This window comes from Rhincodon typus, chromosome 28 (genome assembly GCF_021869965.1).
Source record: "Rhincodon typus isolate 14 chromosome 28, sRhiTyp1.1, whole genome shotgun sequence".
Classification (NCBI taxonomy): Eukaryota; Metazoa; Chordata; class Chondrichthyes; order Orectolobiformes; family Rhincodontidae; genus Rhincodon; species Rhincodon typus.
Window position 1 is genome coordinate 21,266,607 of NC_063359.1, and position 18,194 is coordinate 21,284,800.

The 18,194-nt window shown below is 39.3% G+C and overlaps 1 protein-coding gene across 1 annotated transcript in view; it reads right to left on the reverse strand.

Moving 5' to 3' along the window:
* Positions 1 to 18,194, reverse strand: part of LOC109928801 (spermatid perinuclear RNA binding protein) — a 146,126-nt gene that overhangs the window by 59,758 nt on the left and 68,174 nt on the right. The window contains exons 2-3 of the mRNA XM_048613370.1: positions 13,309 to 13,501; positions 1,414 to 1,649 (exon numbers count right to left, since the gene is read on the reverse strand). Coding sequence (XP_048469327.1) covers positions 1,414 to 1,649; positions 13,309 to 13,311 — 239 coding nt within the window. The 5' untranslated portion in view covers positions 13,312 to 13,501. The remainder of the gene's footprint in view (positions 1 to 1,413; positions 1,650 to 13,308; positions 13,502 to 18,194) is intronic.

Sequence of the window (18,194 nt, forward strand, 5' to 3'; positions counted from 1 at the left end):
TAAAATCCAGTATTTCATACAAGTTTATTTAAATGTTCTATTGGCTATTTTTGCCATGTTCAAAGCTTTCTGTCTGTGAACCCCAACATGTCTCTGTTCCTGCATCCCCATGACAATTCTACTATTTTGTTTAGATTGCCTCTACTCATTCTGCTTTCTAAAATGTATAACTTATACTAAATTTCATCCGCTGTGCACCTGCTTATTCCACCAACCTCTATGCCCTTCTGAAAAATGTTGCAATCCTCCTTGCTCATCAGTATACCTCCAAGTTTTCTGCCATCTGCAAACTCCGAATTTAAGCTCAAGGCCTGATCATTAGTGTGTCAAAATTATGGCCACAATACCAAACCCTGGGGACATTACTGTATTTTGCTCTTAAGTTCAGAAAAAAAAAACAACACATAACACCATTCTCTGCTGTTTGTCTCATATTCCATTTTATATCCATGCTGCTAGTGCTTATTAATCTCCTGGGCTTCGATTTTGCTATCTCGTGGGTCTTTGTTGAGCACCTTCTCAAAGACCATATAAATGACATCAACTGCACCAGCTTCACCAGAGGCCAATAGTGAAGAGTGACTCAGTAGGATTCTAAAAGTCTGCTTGGTCACTACAATTTAGAATGGGATCGCAAAGGACCTGGCTCAACAGAGGAAGAGCATCCAACAAACGACAGTATTGGGAAGTGATTGAGAAGAATTCTGGGAGAAGATTTCCCTTCCTCGTGGCAGCATATAAAAGGAAGGCGAGCTCTAGCGGGAGCAGCTGTTTTGGAGGGGGGCTGAGAGGTTGAAGTACGGGCTTCAGTGAGCATTGAGCAGCATTAAGGTACAGAATTTTCGGCTTAGAACTCACCTGAGCCAGACGCTTTTTTCAACTGAAATTAGTGCTTAGTTGTGCTTCTTTACCTTTGATCCCTGTAGCTTTCCAGAATTGTTCTAAACCTACTAATATCCTGTAGCTTTCCATAATTGTTCTAAACCTACTAATATAGTGATCAAGGCTTTCTAAAAAGCTCCATTTCCCAGAACCAGACCAGTTACTTACTTCTAGTATTTCTAATTGGACTGGAAGGTAAATTTGGAAACTATGGCCATAAAAATATCAAGTAAAGTTCTAAGTTAAAGGGCGCAATGTAATTTTGTTTGCCACAACTTAAAATGATTTCACACTTCTGCAAGTGAGACATTTTCATTAAAATCTGTGGGCTACAGAATCTACTTAACCAAATGTTGAACACATCTTGCAACTGCAATGTGCTAGGAATTAACTGACAAATAACGTCAGCAAAAATCTGATGAAAAGTCAGCAGAACACACTCTCACAGAAGCTGAAAGGAGAATCAATTTCAAAAGTCCTTCTCTAAGAAAACACTGCATCACCCTTCAGGATTATTGGCAAGAAGCTCACTTTGTATTGCTCTCTGAAATGCTACTTTTCTTCACATCTGTTGCTCCATCTTCACTGGCATCCACATTATTGGACTGCAGATTAGTTTCATCCAAATAGTCCGATACATGTTTCAATGCACATTCAACTGTTGAAACCATATTCTGTACAGCCTCAAGCTCCTCTTGGGAAGGATACACCGAGGAATGTTTTGCCATAACATGTCGGTCATCATTAGCAAATGTTCGGATTGGTCTCTTCAAAAGAAAAAAGAAAGTGGAGTTTATATATTGAATCAGTTAAAAACAAATGACAAAGTATTTTTTAAAAAATTGTTAAAATCCACGTATTGGATAATGTGTACAGCCTCTTTTCTGCCAATTCCTTCTTTATCCATTGCACTGGTGTGAGAGGAATACATAAATTTTTGTTTTTAGCCTAGCAACTTTTGCTCGACAGAAAACTCAAAATTAAAATGGAGATCACAGCTTTCAACTTCAGGGGGCAAAGTGTACTGTTCTCTCCATTCTTTCTTGGTTTCATCGCCCACTTGTTAATGGAGTGTTTCCTTCTCCCTGCTTGAAGCACATAACAACCAATGTAGTACCCTAGAGAACAAGGCCTACTTGTAACTGTAATGACATCATAATGGGTATTAATACCACATTCAGATATATTATTTTTTACCTCTGACAATTATAATTCACTTACTAAACAGCAAAATGCAATTTCCACTCATTATTCAAAAAACGTACAGACAATAAAAGAAAAAAAAATCTGATAATAAACTTCGTTAACATACAATGGGATAACTATTCACCTCCCTACAGATATTACCCAAGGTAATACTGTAAAATCCGGTGTATAAACCACCCCTATCTTAGCTTTATAGAACATTGAGGGTTCACAGAGGATGCATATTTAAATATAATGGGACTGTTAAAAGGGCATTTTTATCAGTTGGGTGGGAGTGAGGCTGCCTATAATGACTGCGGACTCAAAAAGTTGCCTTTGATTTCAGGAGAAAATGTGAAGAGTATAAATTCTCAATCACATATCAGATAACAGAGGACAGGTTAAGAGTTTGACATGCAGAGAACTTAACTTGAAGAATGCTGAAGACCCTACTCAGGTAGGTAATGTTAGATTGCTTACCTTCTGTATGGTCTTCTTCATTCTTTCAACATATTTCATCCTCCAAATACAAATGATTAAGCCATCACCCAAACAGGGGAAAATTGCAAGACACTGTCCACTTAAGACCTTTCATCCTTGCAGTAGCCATGCAAGCCACATGATCTCCCCCGCCTGTGCTGCATACAAGATCTCATTCTTTACCTCAGTTCTTTCATGGAGGAGAAAACAGAAGAGATCAAATTGATACAGCGCAAAATACACAAAAAATTGGTGAGCCCAAGTGAGTAAGAGGTGTGGCATGGTTGAAGCTGCCCAGCATACTGTTTTCTTAAACTGCATTGTGTAAAGTAGTTTCCTTTGCTGTTCTGCATTTCCTGCAATTTCAAACTTTCCCACATGCACTTAGTACAGTTGTTTATGCATAGAGAATAGCTGAGCCAATACACTTATTTCACCTGCATGGTTTCTCCATGGTCACACAGCAATGCTTACATGACTGAATTAAGGGTTACTGATTGGTGTTTTACAACCACAAGTACCAAATAATGTTCATTAATGTGCCAAATCCACACATTCGATTGCAAAGACAAATTTATAATTGGTAACATAGTTGACAATATGCTAAGTGATAGATAAAAGAAGAGTAAATGAAATGAGAGATTATAAAACAATATTATCTCAGTATCATCCTTCAGCTGCTGAGACATGCATCTACCTAGACCAGTTGTAGAATATCGGAGGCAAGTAGATTTCCTCTTACCACTGTAAAACATCGATTTTCCATTTATTATAGATCAACAAATCAATATCAAAATCAGATTACCTTCTTCATTGTGCTTTGTGCTATTTAGCACATCAGCATTCCTGAACTGTCAGTCTCTGCACTATTTAGGCTCTCAAGTAGTCTCAAAGCCTTAAATGACTTTTTTTGCATTCAATCACTGCAGGCTTCCACTAGGTCTGATATCACTGCAATAACAGAAGCTGTTATCATGAAATTTTACAGCTTACTTGGCTATATGGCTAGCACATGGATCAGATTAGTGTTACGATTTGGTCCCTGTTCTGGCTGTAGTCGTCTTGGGGCTTGCCGCTTCAAACTATTCATACTGAAAAAAGGCATTTCTCCTTGGATTCCTGAATAATCACTAAGAACCAAACTTCGAGAACAGAACACAAGCAGTAATGACTACTTTATATTCATGATCCCTTGATCTAGTCTCAACAACAAATAGCAACATCTCTACATTTAACTTAACAATACTTCCGCAATGCTGAAGACCTCTTTCAGATTTCTTTTACCCAGAGAAACAAGAAAAATCACCAGCTGCTTTCGATAAATTATAACTTCTCAGTTCTGGTATGATTTTAAAAGATATTTTTGCATCTTCACACGTGCCTACTCTATTCAATCATTAGGCAAGATTAAGCAACCACGGCGCAAGAGTGATCTAGCTACAAGGCAATCTGGGGGCAGTTCCATGCAAAGCCAAGTTTGTGCATAGAACATAGAACAGTACAGGCCCTTCAGCCCATGGTGTTGTGCCAACCTATTATCCTACTAAGATCAATCTATCCTACATTTTACTATCCTCCATGTGCCTAACCAAGAGTCGCTTAAAAGTCTCTAAAGTATCTGACTTCACTACCACTGCCGGCAGCGCATTCCACATGCCCACCACTCTCTGCGTGAACAACATACCTCTGACATCTACCCTATTCCTCCAATCACCTTAAAATTATGCACCCTCGTAATAGAGATTTCCGTCCTGGGAAAAAGTCTCTGATTATCCACTCTATCTATGCCTCTCATCATCTTGTACACATGTTAAGAGCTAAGCCCAAGAGGTGGCTGCCTTGTTGAACAGCAAACCTGCCAAAAAAAAATAAAAAGACAGCAGGCACCATTTTGAAGTGTTGACATTGTGGATCAAAGAACATCAGAGGTGATAACTGTCCAGCATAGGGTGTCTGCACTGTGGCAGTTTTGACCACTTTGAGCAGTTATGCAACTTTAAATTATCTCTTAAAACAATGCCCCACACATGAGTTCCAAAACAAGGGACAGTTCAACAAATCCAGTTCAGGTCCAAGACATTCCATGAGTGGAACTGCCATGCTCAGATTATAATTACATTCCATTTTGAGAGGCCTTACCTCAGCAGCTCCAGAAGCATAAGCATTAATCTAAATAAACTGGATGACATTCTGTGAAGGTTTCCAATACCTGTCTACTAAAGTTCCAAGCCAAGAAAATTGGAACATATTTCGTAAGGAATCTTCTCAGAAGTTTCTCAGAAGTTGAATTAACATTGACATGGAGATGCAGTTTAAATGAATTTATAGATGAACCTCCGAGTAAGCTGAGATGTGACTGCAATCTCAGTAATCAAGTGTCAGTGTTCTACTAAGTTGGATCCTATACAATATGTAGCACGTTACCATATAGTATTACCATCATGTGCAGTGTAGTGTAAAGCAAACATAGTTTCAACATGTATTGAGAAGTCTGATCTCAGCTTGTACTAAGACCCAAAAAACCCACGTGAGAATACAATAAAGCACTCACTGACAACAAAATTAGAAATTGCTGGAAAAACTGAGCAGGTCAGTGTTGAAATGGCAGACCCTGGAAGCTCAGGGTCATTTTTGCAGATAGCAGCTTGCTAAGTGATATCCCTCCTAGAAGAGGCAGAGCTTTGTATATATTGCCAAAAATAACAAGATGAATCAATGTACAGAATGGCCTGAAAAATAATCAAATGATCATCACATACAAGCAAGGAGCAGGATATTCAGCACCTCAAGCCTGCTCCATCATTTAATGAAATCGTGTCCGATGATCATAACCATAAATCCACAGTCTCATCTGGTCTGGATAACCTTTTAATTCATGCTCAACAAGATTGCCTTTACCTTAAAAATATTAATTTTCTGGGTGCGATACTAAATGAATATTTAGTGTCAGTATTTACTGTGGAAAAGGACATAGAAGCTAGGGAACTTGGGACAAAAATAATGATATCTTGAAAAGTGCCCATTTTTACAGAAGAAGAGGTGCTGCAGGTCTTAAAATGCATAAAGGTAGACAAATCCCCAGGATCTGATCAGGCGTCTTCTGGAACTTTGTGGGAAGCTAGGGAAGTGATTGCTGGGCCTCTTAGCGAGATGTTTGTATCATTGACTGCCACAGGTGAGCTGCCAGAAGACTGGAGGGTAACTAACGTGGTGCCATTATTTTTAAAAAGGCAAGGAGCCTGACCTCAGTGGTGGGTAAGTTTGAGGGGTTTCTGAGGGACAGGATTTACATGCATTTGGAAAGGCAAGGACTAATCAGGGATCGTCCACACGGCTTTGTACATGGGAAGTCATGTCTCATTGACATGACTGACATTTTTTTGAAGAGGTGACAAGATGATTGATGAAGGCAGTGCGATAGAAGTTGTCTTTATGGACTTCAGAAAAGTATTTGACAAGATTCCGCACGGTAGATTGATTAGCAAGGTTTGAGTACATGGAATCCTCTTGTGGTTCCACAAATAGATGGCCTCATTGATCTATTTTCTCCCTAGCTACTCTTTTGCCCTTAATATACTTGTAGAATCTCTTTGGGATCTCCTTAACCCTATTTCATAGAATCATAGAATCTCTACAGCATGGAAGCAGGCAATTCGGCCCATCAAATCCACACTGCTCCTCTGAAGAGCATCCCATCCAAACCCAACACCCTATCCTATAACACCACATTTCCCATGGCCAATCCACCTAACCTGCACATCTTTGGACTGTGGAAGGAAATCGGAGCACCCAAAGGAAACCCACACCGACATAGGAGAATGTGTAAACTCCAAGCAGACAGTCAGTCACCCAAGTTTGGATTCAAACTCGGGTCCCTGGCACTGTGAGGCAACAGTGTTAACCAGTGAGCCACACTATTTCATGTCCCCTTTCTGCCCTCCCGACTTCCCTCTCAAGTATACTTCTATTGCCTTTATACTCTTCTACGGATTCACTCAATCCCTGCTATCTATACCGGACATACGCTTCCTTCTTTTTCTTGACCAAAACCTCAATTTCTTTAGTCATCCAGCATTCCCACCTACCAGCTTTGCCCTTCACACCAACAGGTAATACTGTCTCTGAACACTCATTATCTCATTTTTGAACACCTCCTATTTTCCAACCATCACTTTACTTGCGAACAGCCTCTTAAAAGCTCCAGCCTAACACCATCAAAATTGGCCTTACTTCAACTCAGAACGTTATTTTTTTGATCAGGTCTATCCTTTTCCATATCTACTTTAAAACTAATAAAATTATGATCACTTGCCACAAAGTTCTCCCCTACTGACACCTCAGTCACTTGCTCTGCCTTATTTCTTAAGTCAATTAGATACAAAATGGCTTGAAGATAGGAGACAGAGGGTGGTAAAAGGTTGTTTTCCAGAATGGAGGTCTGCCACCAGCAGTGTGCCACTGGAATCGGTGCTGGCTCCACTGCTTTTCGTCATTTATACAAATGATTTGGATAAGAATACAGGAGATATGGCTAGTAAGTTTGCAGCTGATACCAAAATTGGTGGTGTAGTGGAAAGTGAAGTTTATCTTAGAATATAACAGGACCTTAATCAGATGGGCCATGGGCAGATGGAACTTCATTTAGATAAATGTGGTGTGTTGCATTTTGGTAAGGCAAACCAGGGCAGGACTTGTAGTTAATGGTGGGCCCTGGGGAGGCTTGCCAAACAAAGAGACCTAGGGGTGTAGGTGCATAGTTCCTTCAAAGTGGAGTTGCAGGTAGATAAGATGGTGAAGACTGTATTCAGCACGCTTGCCTTCATTGGTCAGAACAGTGAGTGCAGGAGTTGGAGCATCATGTTGCAGCTGCACAGGACATTGGTTAGGCTACTTTTAGAATACTGTGCTCAGTTCTGCTCTCCCTTCTATAGGGAAAATGTTGTTAAACATGAAAGCGTTCAGAAAAGATTTACAAGGACGTTGCCGAAAATGGAGGGTTTGAATGATAACGTTTAAATAGACTGTTTTTTTTCCCCATAGACCATTGGGAGCTGATGGGTGACCTTACAGAGATTTACAAAATCATAGAGAGGGTGAATAATCAAGGTCTTTACCTCAACGGTTAGGGGATCCAAAACTAGAGGCCAAAACTAGGTTTAAGGTGACAGGGATAAGATTTAAAAAGGGACCCGAGGGGTAGCTTTTTCAAACAGAGGGTGGTGCGTGTATGGAGTGAGCTACCAGAGGAGTTGGTGGAGGTGGGTACAATTACAACATTTCAATGGCATTTGGATGGGTACATGAAGGAGGAGGATTTAGAGAGATATGGGCCAAATGTTGGCAAAAGGGACTAGATCAATTTAGGATGTTTGGTCGGCGCAGACGAGTTGGACCGAAGGGTCTGTTTCTGTGCTGTGTAACTCTATTACTTTTTTTCCGCTGCCTTTTCAGGAAGAGAGTTCCAAAGACTCTCAATCCTCTGAAACATATTCAGCTTGTCTTTTTTAAATTGAATAATTCTTTATTTTTGAACAGTGACCATGAGTTCTAGATGTTTCCTCTTAGGGGAGGATCATCTTCACTGTCAAAACCTGTCAGGATACTATATGTTTCAATGAAGTTACTTTATGGTCTTCAAACCAAGCTGATAAATGCGAACATTTGTCCAACATTTTTGGAAAAGACAGCACATCCATTCAAGGTATTAGTCTCAAAAACCTGCCCTGAACTGTTTGCCATGCAGTCATATGCCTTCTTAAATAAAATGACTACAGTACTCCAGAGGTAGTCTCACCACTACTCTGCGTAAAAGTGAAGCATACCCTCCTTTAGTATTCAATTCCCCTTGCAATAGATGAGAATATTCTACCAACTTTCCCAATTACTTGTTGCACTTGCAAATTAACCTTTTGCACTCCATGCACTTAGATATCCAGGTCCCTCTGTATCTCAGAGCTTTTCATTTCCTTAACATTTAGATAATAAACTTTAAAAAAAAAAAAAAATTTCTGCCAAAATGGACAACTTCAAAGTTTCCTACATCATATGCCACTTGGCCAAATCTTTACCCACTCAATTAAGGCCAATAAAAGGATACGAGTTATATTCGCTTTCTTTCCAACCAATCTTTGTGTTGGCGGCAGATCTGGTGACCATACCTTCCATCTCTTATTCCAAGATATTTATGTAAATTGTAAGCAGTTGAGGTCCCAGCACCGATCACTGTGGTACACCAACTCATTACATCTTGCCAACCCGAGAAAGACCCATTTATTCCAATTCTCAGATTCCTCTTAGGAATGCGCAGAAGACTGGTTGGCTACATGCTATCTCCATAACTTTAATTTTTATTTTACACATAAGTTTGGACATGGTACTTTTTCAAATGCTTTCCCATAATCTAAGTATCATACATCCAACAGCTCCCCTCTATCCACGTGAAGGGCACCTCTTCCAAAGAACTCCAATAGATTGGTTAAACACGAGTTCCCCTTCCAAAACCTGTTGACTCATCTGATTATTTCAAATATATCTACGTGCCCTTCTATAACTTCTTTAACAACATATTCTAACATTTTCACCATGACAGGTGTTAAGTTACCTGGTCTGTAGCTTCCTGCTTTCTGTCTCCATCCCTTTTCGAATAAAAGAGCTTAGATCTTTCAATCTAATATAAGAGTTTCTGAATCTAGGGAGTTATGGAAAATTAAAACCAACGCATCAACTATGTCATTTGTTACTTCTCTTAAGATCCTAGATGAAATCCATTATGACCTGCGCATGTTAGCCTGCAGAACCAACAGTTTACTCAGCATCACTTTGCATATGATTTTAAGTTAAGCTCCTTCTTCCCTTCTATTTCCCAATTTGTAGCTGCTGCTGAGATGTTCCTAGTATCTTCTTACAGAGAATAATGATCTAAAATACCTGCTAAACTCACCTGCCATTTCCTTATTTTGCGTCGATTGTGTTTTCTTTGTCTGAAGCTACCTTTAAGCCCTCTAGTTAACCACAGATAAATGGATGTGTCTCTTGGAAGTCTTCTTATCAGAATGTATATATTCAATGTACTGAAATATCCCTTTAAATGTCTGCCACTGCATCTCTATTAAACTACCCTTCAACCTAATTTTGCCAATTCACTTTAGACAATTCAGTTTTCATCCCTCATAATTGCCCCTATTTAAGTTTAAAGGATTTACACTGCAATATTACAACCATAGGTGGATAGCTGACTTAATTTTGAGGCTGTGCTGATGGAAAACAGATCCCTAGTGGACATTTCAATTCATCAGAATAACTTAAAAAGTTCCAGGCCTCAAAGTCTTCAAACACGACAGATAGCAATTTGTAATAGCTTGCCCTCTGGACCCATTATAAACCAAGACAATAAGCTATAAGTGACCCCAGATAGTCATTAAAAAGGGAGATAGTGAATCGTGCAATGAAGTGCTGAGAATGCTCTTTTGATATCAAAGGCAAGTCAAGTCATTTAACTTAACATTAAATTAGTGGTTATTCTAACACTGGCAGCTTGTTACTACGGAAGATAGGAAACTGAATACATTGATCATGTTCAATGATGAAGCAGACTCAATGGGCTGAATGGTCCACTCATTCTTATCTTATGTTTCTTTAAGTAGAAGTAATCGAATACATAAAATACATCCTTAGGATTTTTTTCTTGTTATTTCCCACCCTCTGTTTCTAACGCCTTAAGACATGGAAATGTTGAGGTATATTACAAATGGACAATTGACAGTACTTTGCCCCCAGTTGCTCGTTTTCTTTACATGAACACTAGCTACGAAACAGTTTGCTTTATTACTTTTAGTTTTGCCTAATGTTGTCTTTGTTAGACATCCACAATTAGCTTACGATCAAAGGTTGAGAATTTAACATTCGTCTAATTATCTCCACAACCACCAAAGTCCAAATTTGCCTCTGACTCAAGAGTGGTTAATACAGTTGGAAGCTCTGCCTTCAAGCCACTCACTATACTGTCTTGGAAACATGTTGCCATTCCTTCAGTGACTCTGTGTTAAAATCCTGCAATTCCCTCCCTAATGGCATTGTGGATGATAGAGTCATAGAAATGCACAGCATGGAAACAGACTCAACTCATCTATGATCAGGTATCCTAAATTAATCTAGTCCCATTTGCCAGTATTTGGCCCATATTTCTCTAAACCTTTCCTATTCATACACCCATCCAGATGCCTTTTAAATGTTGTAATTATACCAGACTCCACTATTTCCTCTGGCAGTTCATTCCATACACGCATCACCCTCTGGGTGAAAACGTTGCCCCTTGGGGCCTTTTAAATTTTTCCCCTCTCACCTTAAACTTTTGCCCTTTAGTTTTGGACTCCACTACCCTAGAGAAAGGACCTTGACTATTCACCTATCCAGGTCTATCTACACCACATAGATTGCAGCAGGTCAAGGCAGGCACCTTCTCAAAGACAACTAGGGATAGGCAATAAATGCTGGTTCAGCAAATGACGTCTCCACATCCGAGTGAATAAAAAAACTCTCAAATATCACTTAGCTAATTATATGCTATAGATCTGAAATGAACAGATATTCCATATGTCCTGGACATCATGTCAGGATACGACAGTAATTTACTTCAAGTCAAGTAAGACCTTGACTTGCTGCAGGAGCCGTTATATCACACAATAACAAAAAGGTACTGCTGTGAAAAGACAGACTTGGAAAGGCCTTAAACAGTTTCAAATTTGACATCAGCTTGACATGTACAGATTCAGAACTGTCCTTGCAAGAGAGGAACTCAAATGCTGCAAGCTTTCAGAAACTATTAACAAATAATCTAGGATTAGGGAACCAGACAGAATGGAGTAAAAAGATTTAACCAAAGTTGATTGGGAAAAGATTCAACATTACTGTGAAAATAAAAAGGTTTCAAGAGGGTGCCAAATACCTTTACTCCTCGCAACATGGGTTTGCTGCTAATATTATGCGAAATATGATGTAAAACAACTAAATGCAGATACGAGGAAAACAGATGCCAAAGCCAGAAGAGGAGGTTTAAAAGATCAAAAAGAAGATTGCAAACAGTCTGTAAAACAATATTCAATAACTGTGATCCTGGAACAGCCCAGGTCTAACCTGATGAACTAAGATGAAATAAGATGAAATTCCCTTTCAAAAAAGCCATTCCTGAATTCCCAATTATCCACCGTCTGTGTCATCTGTGAAATTATTGGGAATATCTTAACAAAGACAATGCTCATTGCACAACCCTCTAATATTCTCATATTTCATTGCTTTTTCTGGTTTTGTTTTTTTTTTCCCATTCCATTTTGTGTTTCTTCATTCTATCCTGACAGTATTGTTGTTCTAAATAGACAAAATAAAATTTCAGGACTCTTGATGCATCTGCATTTTCCACTGTTGACATCATAATGTGTTAATTCCAAAATCTAAGCTCCACCTTTTATGTACACAATTTGTTTTCATTTCAGTTAGCAAACAGTTGCATAAAGTACATTGGTAAATAATGACAGAACCTAGGAAAGATACTTGATACTTTGTTAAAACACACCCACATAGTGCTTGGAGATAATGCAGCCTTTGACTATCACCCAGACTATGATTCTTGCGCCTTCAAACTATATCCAACACTGTACTGTGGAGCATATTGATAGAATTGTGGTTACAGCTGATTTATAGTCATTTAGACCAAAGGACAATTTGTATCAAATTTTGTGAAGGTTAACAGACTCTCAAAACATTTGAAGTGAAATTAGTAATTTTATTGTAATTGTATTTCCTGACCCACATAGGCCATCTAAATGCCAACACCGACCTTCACTTCAGCCCTTATCTCCTTCCCAAGCCACTCTCTCCCCACTGCTCTTGAGCCTTCCCTTCTCCAGTTCTTCCAACTAATGTAGATACTTCTAAACAATTTTCTCCCCTGGGTGGGGTATTTTCCGACTTCCATCATTATTCTGTTATTAGTTAGCATCTGGTATACAAAACTACAAATTTCTTAAAAACTCACCAGAGATTGGGTGAAATCTTTGGCCTTTAATTACTCTAGTGGTTACAATAAATTCAAAGTATACTAACTAATTATTTAATTTAATCAAAAATATATGTCTGCTTCTATTACTAAATCTGATTTTCAAGCCATGTACAAGTCCATGATCAAAAGTAATATCTATATTAATGTAATTTTTAATAGTATTAGTAGCTATTAGAATATTTCCTTGAAGTTTTTTTGATATAATCACGTAAATCAGGTGATATAATAAAGTAATTTGAGCAAAAGATTAAACGGTGCTGACATGCAGCATCTGTTTACCTAACAACAGTCAAGCTAGCTGGTGCATCTGTCAAAGTATCCTGATTCACTCACGGCAATGATTCTGCTGCACTGAGGACAATGACAAGCACCTAAAATTTTAGCTATGCAGCATAGTCCAAGGTCATTTGGCATCTTACAGCAGCATGTTAAAGCCAGTTTCATTACAGCATGTAATTTATGAACATGCTCTTTGCAATTAATAATTCATATGCTGCAGACTCTGGAGGCTTAATTCTGTGGTTTAAAGACCTTGAAAATAAATCAAGACAGTACACTCTGCACATGGAATTGTAGTACCCATGTAGTTAATATCAAACTACTGAATAGATTTTTGTTTTACTGAGCTGTTTTGATTGCATCCATTAGGCTGTCTGCTAATTTATCACATGAAACAAGGTCAGAAGTGACAAAACCCAAGAACATACCATGATTCTCCACTTGCTGTTCCAGTTTCCCTTCTCCTTCTTTTCCTGTTTGATGTTCCTGATGTTCTGCAGTTTCCTCTTGCCACTGGTTTTCTTTTTCACAGCAGAACTTCCTCATAAGCTCTTGTAATCCCTCAACAACTCAGATCTTAAAATAGCAAATGGTACAGCAAGATGATCTTTTTAAATGTACCTATAGAGGAAAACACGAGCAGTACAAAATGAATATCAAGCAGCAAAAGCATTTGGTCAAGTACTATTATTATACAATGTATTTTGAACTAAAAAATAAAAATACAAATCTCAATTCTGAAATCATATGATTCAGTGGAAATGACATTACACACTTAATTCCAGTCCATGAGAATGTAGCCATCCTCACAAAAGTGGCCACACCATTAAGGTTGAACTGACAGCGGAAGCTCTGGAGAATATGGAACCAGCAGTCTGCAGCATAACTAATTGAATGCTTAGTTTCTCCATATTCCCAAGATTCTGGATAGGTTAAACATGCCAAGGTTTTTTCCTTCCCACTTGACATAAATCAGAAACCACAAATCTGTTGCTGAATGTGCACAATATTTAAAAGCCTGTTATTTTCCCCTCCAGATTGATGAAATACATTCAGTGCATAGAAATTAATTAATTCCCATCTCATTAAATGATTTTTTCATATGAACATAATCTCTCAATTTTTTTTTTCAGGAAGAGCTTACTTACCAAATCAGAATGGTAATTGTTGCAGTGAGCTAAAAATGCCTTCTCAAAGATCTAGTAAGGCAAACTTCTTACGATAGATCTTGCAAAGTATAAACGCTGCCAAATATGTTTATTTGCAAAATTTCATTGATTATGATTGACAAAGTTTTTTTTGTCTGTTGTGAACTATCAATTTTCCTTTATTGCTCGAGTCAGCAACTGGATAGTTTGGTTACAGACATGTTATTTTACTAAAGGAAAAGCTCAGGAGCCAAATCAGCTGGCTGCAGGAAACACCATGAGGTGCAAATGCTTAAGGAACACACAATGTGGAGTCTAACTTCCTGGCTGCATAATTAGGCTGCAAGAGTTCACAATCAATGGTAAAGACTGCATGCCATTGTCAAATTATGACAACAAATTTAATACTATATAGGAAATACAGATATTGTTTCAGTGTATTTTCAAAAGGCTGTTGATACATTTGAGGTGCCATTTTGCCATTAAACAATCGGTTTTGTAGTTTTCTACCAGCAGAAAAAGCCTAAAAGCAAAGTGTTACAGATACTGGAAATTTAAAATAGTCAAATCCTGGAAATAAGAAAAACGGCAGCATCTGTGGAGAAGAATTTAAAATATAAGGTTGACATCCTTTTGCCAAAAGGGTTGTATCTTTCGAAGTCTATACCTGTCTGCAATTGGCAATGAACAGCTTTGGAACTGCAACACATAAGTTAGGTCCCATCCTAAAACTGATGGACAGAAAGTGAGTGATATTTTTATTATTTCGCAGAAGAACAGTGAAATATACAAGTCACTGTTTTATAACTGTTTACTTACTTGGTTTGTTTCAATAAATCATTGTGATCTTACAAAATGTGTACTCAGTATGAGGTTCCACATTTTGAAATCATGAGAATGATATAATGGCACATTTTACACTTATGAATAAAATGCATCTCAGTGGTCAGTGATGCCAAACCTAAGAAAATATCTAGTCTGAAAACTCCAATATAATTGAGACGTGGAAAAGTGAGATTGAATTCCAGAACACTTCAAATTAGATTCAAGAACCCAAAAATCTGATTTCAAAAACGGGTAATGATCTTGTTACTTCTAGATGGTTTGATCTTTTCATGGGACATATTTACTTAATTCAGCATTTGGAAGACAGCTGCTCTTGTATTAAGTTTGCATATCGAAGGTAAAACCGTGTACCCTGCACCAAGGAAGGTGGCACCGAGTGCTGCTTTAATAGCTTAAGAGTTTGAAGCCAGGAGTTTGTAACTGAGGGGAAAGAGCAGTTATTCTCTCCAGTCTAGATTTTGTTTACATTTAACAAGTAAAAAAAAAAAATTACTGTTTAAAGTTAAGTTTCTTCCAGTCTTACACAGGGATAAACAAGCTCTCAAAGTATGTGTACACAGTTAATTATGTAGTTGGTGTAAGTTGGTTTGAGTTTTAACAGAGCTGATGCATTTTTTTTCCCCCCCCAGAGTAAAAGGGTCTCTGAGTGAGGGGAATTGGGAGTTCAGTAAGTGATAGAGGTAGGTAAAAGGAAGAGAACTGTAAATTAAAAAATAAATTTAATTAACACAATAAAAGGTAACAGGACAGGTGATGAGGCAAAGTTGCAAAATAAGGCAGCTCCTAGATGCTATGGGCGAAGTATGGTAACTAAAGTTGATGAACTGTTCAAGCTCCTCATGGGAGCACGAGGCAGCGCCGATACAGTCATCGATATAGCGGAGGAAGAGGTGGGGGATAGTGCCAGTGCAGCAGAAGTGGGATTGTTCCACGTATCCTACGAAGAAGCAGGCATAGCTTGGGCCCATGCAGGTGCCCATGGCAACCCCCTTATGATGTAGGAAGTGGGAAGCTTGACAATCAACTTTACTAACACCTTTCACCCCAACCTGAACCATCTCCGATACCTCCCTCTCTTTCCTGGACCTCGGTTTCCATCTCTGATGACCGCCTTGTAACCGACATTTATTTCAAACCCACTGACTCCCACAGCTACCTACACCTCCCTGCAAGAATGCGATCCCCTACTCCCAATTCCTCCGCCTCCACTTCCAAGATGGGGCATTCCATTCCCACACATCCCAGATGTCCTTCTATTTCAAAGGACAGTAACATCCCCCCTCCAGTGATTGAAAATGTCCTCAAATGCATCTCGTGTCTCACACAGCTCTGCCCTCACGTCGCCTCCCCCCAACAAAATCGAAAATCCCCCTTGTCATCACATATCACCCCACCAACCTCTGCATCCAACGTATCATTCTCCGCCACTCCTGCCACCTATAATCTGACCCCACAACCAAAGATATATTTCCCTACCCACCTCTATCTGCCTTTCGCAGGGACCGCGCTCTCTGTGACTCCCTCATCAGCTCCACACTCTCCACCAACACCATCACCCCGGCACCTTTCCCTGCAAGTGCTACATCTGCTCCTACACCTCCCCCCTCACCTCGATTCAAGGCAAAAAACAAACCTTCGACATCAGACATAGGTTCACCTACACATCTGTCAACTTGGTACACTGCACCTGATCTGGCCTCCTGTACATCGCTGAGACCGAGTGGAGACTCGGGGACCGTTTTGTAGAACATCTGTGCTCTGTACAGCACAAACACCACCAACTTCCGGTCGCGAAACATTTTAACTCCCCCTCCCACTCCCTAGGTGACACAGCCATCCTGGGCCTCCTCCAGTGTCACAATGACGCCACCCGGAAACTGGAGGAGCAGCACCTCATATTCCGCCTCAGAAGCCCACAGCCCGATGGCCTGAATGTGGATTTTACCTGTTTCAAAATCTCCCCACCCCCCGGTCTCATCCCATGACCAACCCTCCCTCTCATCCCCACCTACTTGACCTGACACAACCTGTCCGTCTTCTCTCCCACCTATCTGCTGCTCCCACCTCACTGACCAATCCCAACCACTCCTTACATGCACTCACTTATCACCATCCCACCTACCTTCCCCAGCCCCACTTGTCCTCTCTCTATTTCTGAGCTCCCCTCCCTCTCCTCATTTCTGAAGGAGGGTCCTGACCCGAAACATCAGCTTTCCTGTTCCTCTGATGCTGCCTGGCCTGCTGTGTTCCTCCAGCTCCACACTGTGTTGACCCTGACTCCAGCATCTGCGGTTCTTGCTATCTCAAACAAATTAAACAAATGCTTTATGATTGGCATCCCACAGGAAAACACTAAAATCCTCCTGGACATAGTGCAGAATCATTTAAACGAGGGGAAAATTTAAACAAGGAACAAGATAGTAATATCAGCAAAAAGGCAGTACTAGAAAAATTACTGGATACTTCAAGTAGATAAATCCCTTGGACCAAATTATCCACATTCCAGCATGCTGAAAGAGGGGCAGTAAATATAACTGATTCGTTATGAATAGTCTTTCAAAATTCTATATCCCTCGAACAGTTTCTGCAGATATGAAGACGGAAAATGTAAGCACACTATTTCAGAAATGAGAGGATAAAACACAGGAAACCACAGTTAGTCTAACAGTCATAGGTAACATGCTAGAATCTAGAGTAAAGAATGTGATAACAGGACACTTAGAAAATAATGCTACTACTGAGCAGTCAACATCAATTTATGAAATGGAAAGTGTATATAATAAATCTGCTGGAATTTTTTTCTGAGGATGTTAATTAGCAGAAAAGATAAGCGGGAACCAGTGAATGTGGCACATTTAGTCTTCCAGAAAGCTTTTGATAAGGTACAACTTAACAGGTTAGTAAACAAAATTACAGCAAATGAGACTGGGGTCAGGGAGAAGAGTACACTAGCATGGATTGAGAACTGATTAATGAACAGGAAATAGCAAGTAGGAATAAATGGGTCTTTTTTTGGTTTGTATGCTGTGGTTAGCACAGTATGAAAGGATCAGTGCTTTTATCCCAGTTATTCAGAATATGTCAATTACTTGGATGTGAGCCTTAAATGCAATTTTTTGAGTTTGCAAAAAAACAAAAATATGTGGAAGTTAGAGTTGTGAAGCGGGGATGTGGACACACTAAGTGCAGTCAAAAATAATACAATGTTGATAAATGCTAGATTATTCATGTTGGTAAGAAAACAAAGCATATTTCTTAAAATGGTGAGAAACTGGGAAGAGATGCACTTCAAAGGAACTTGGAAGGCCTTTTCAACAAGT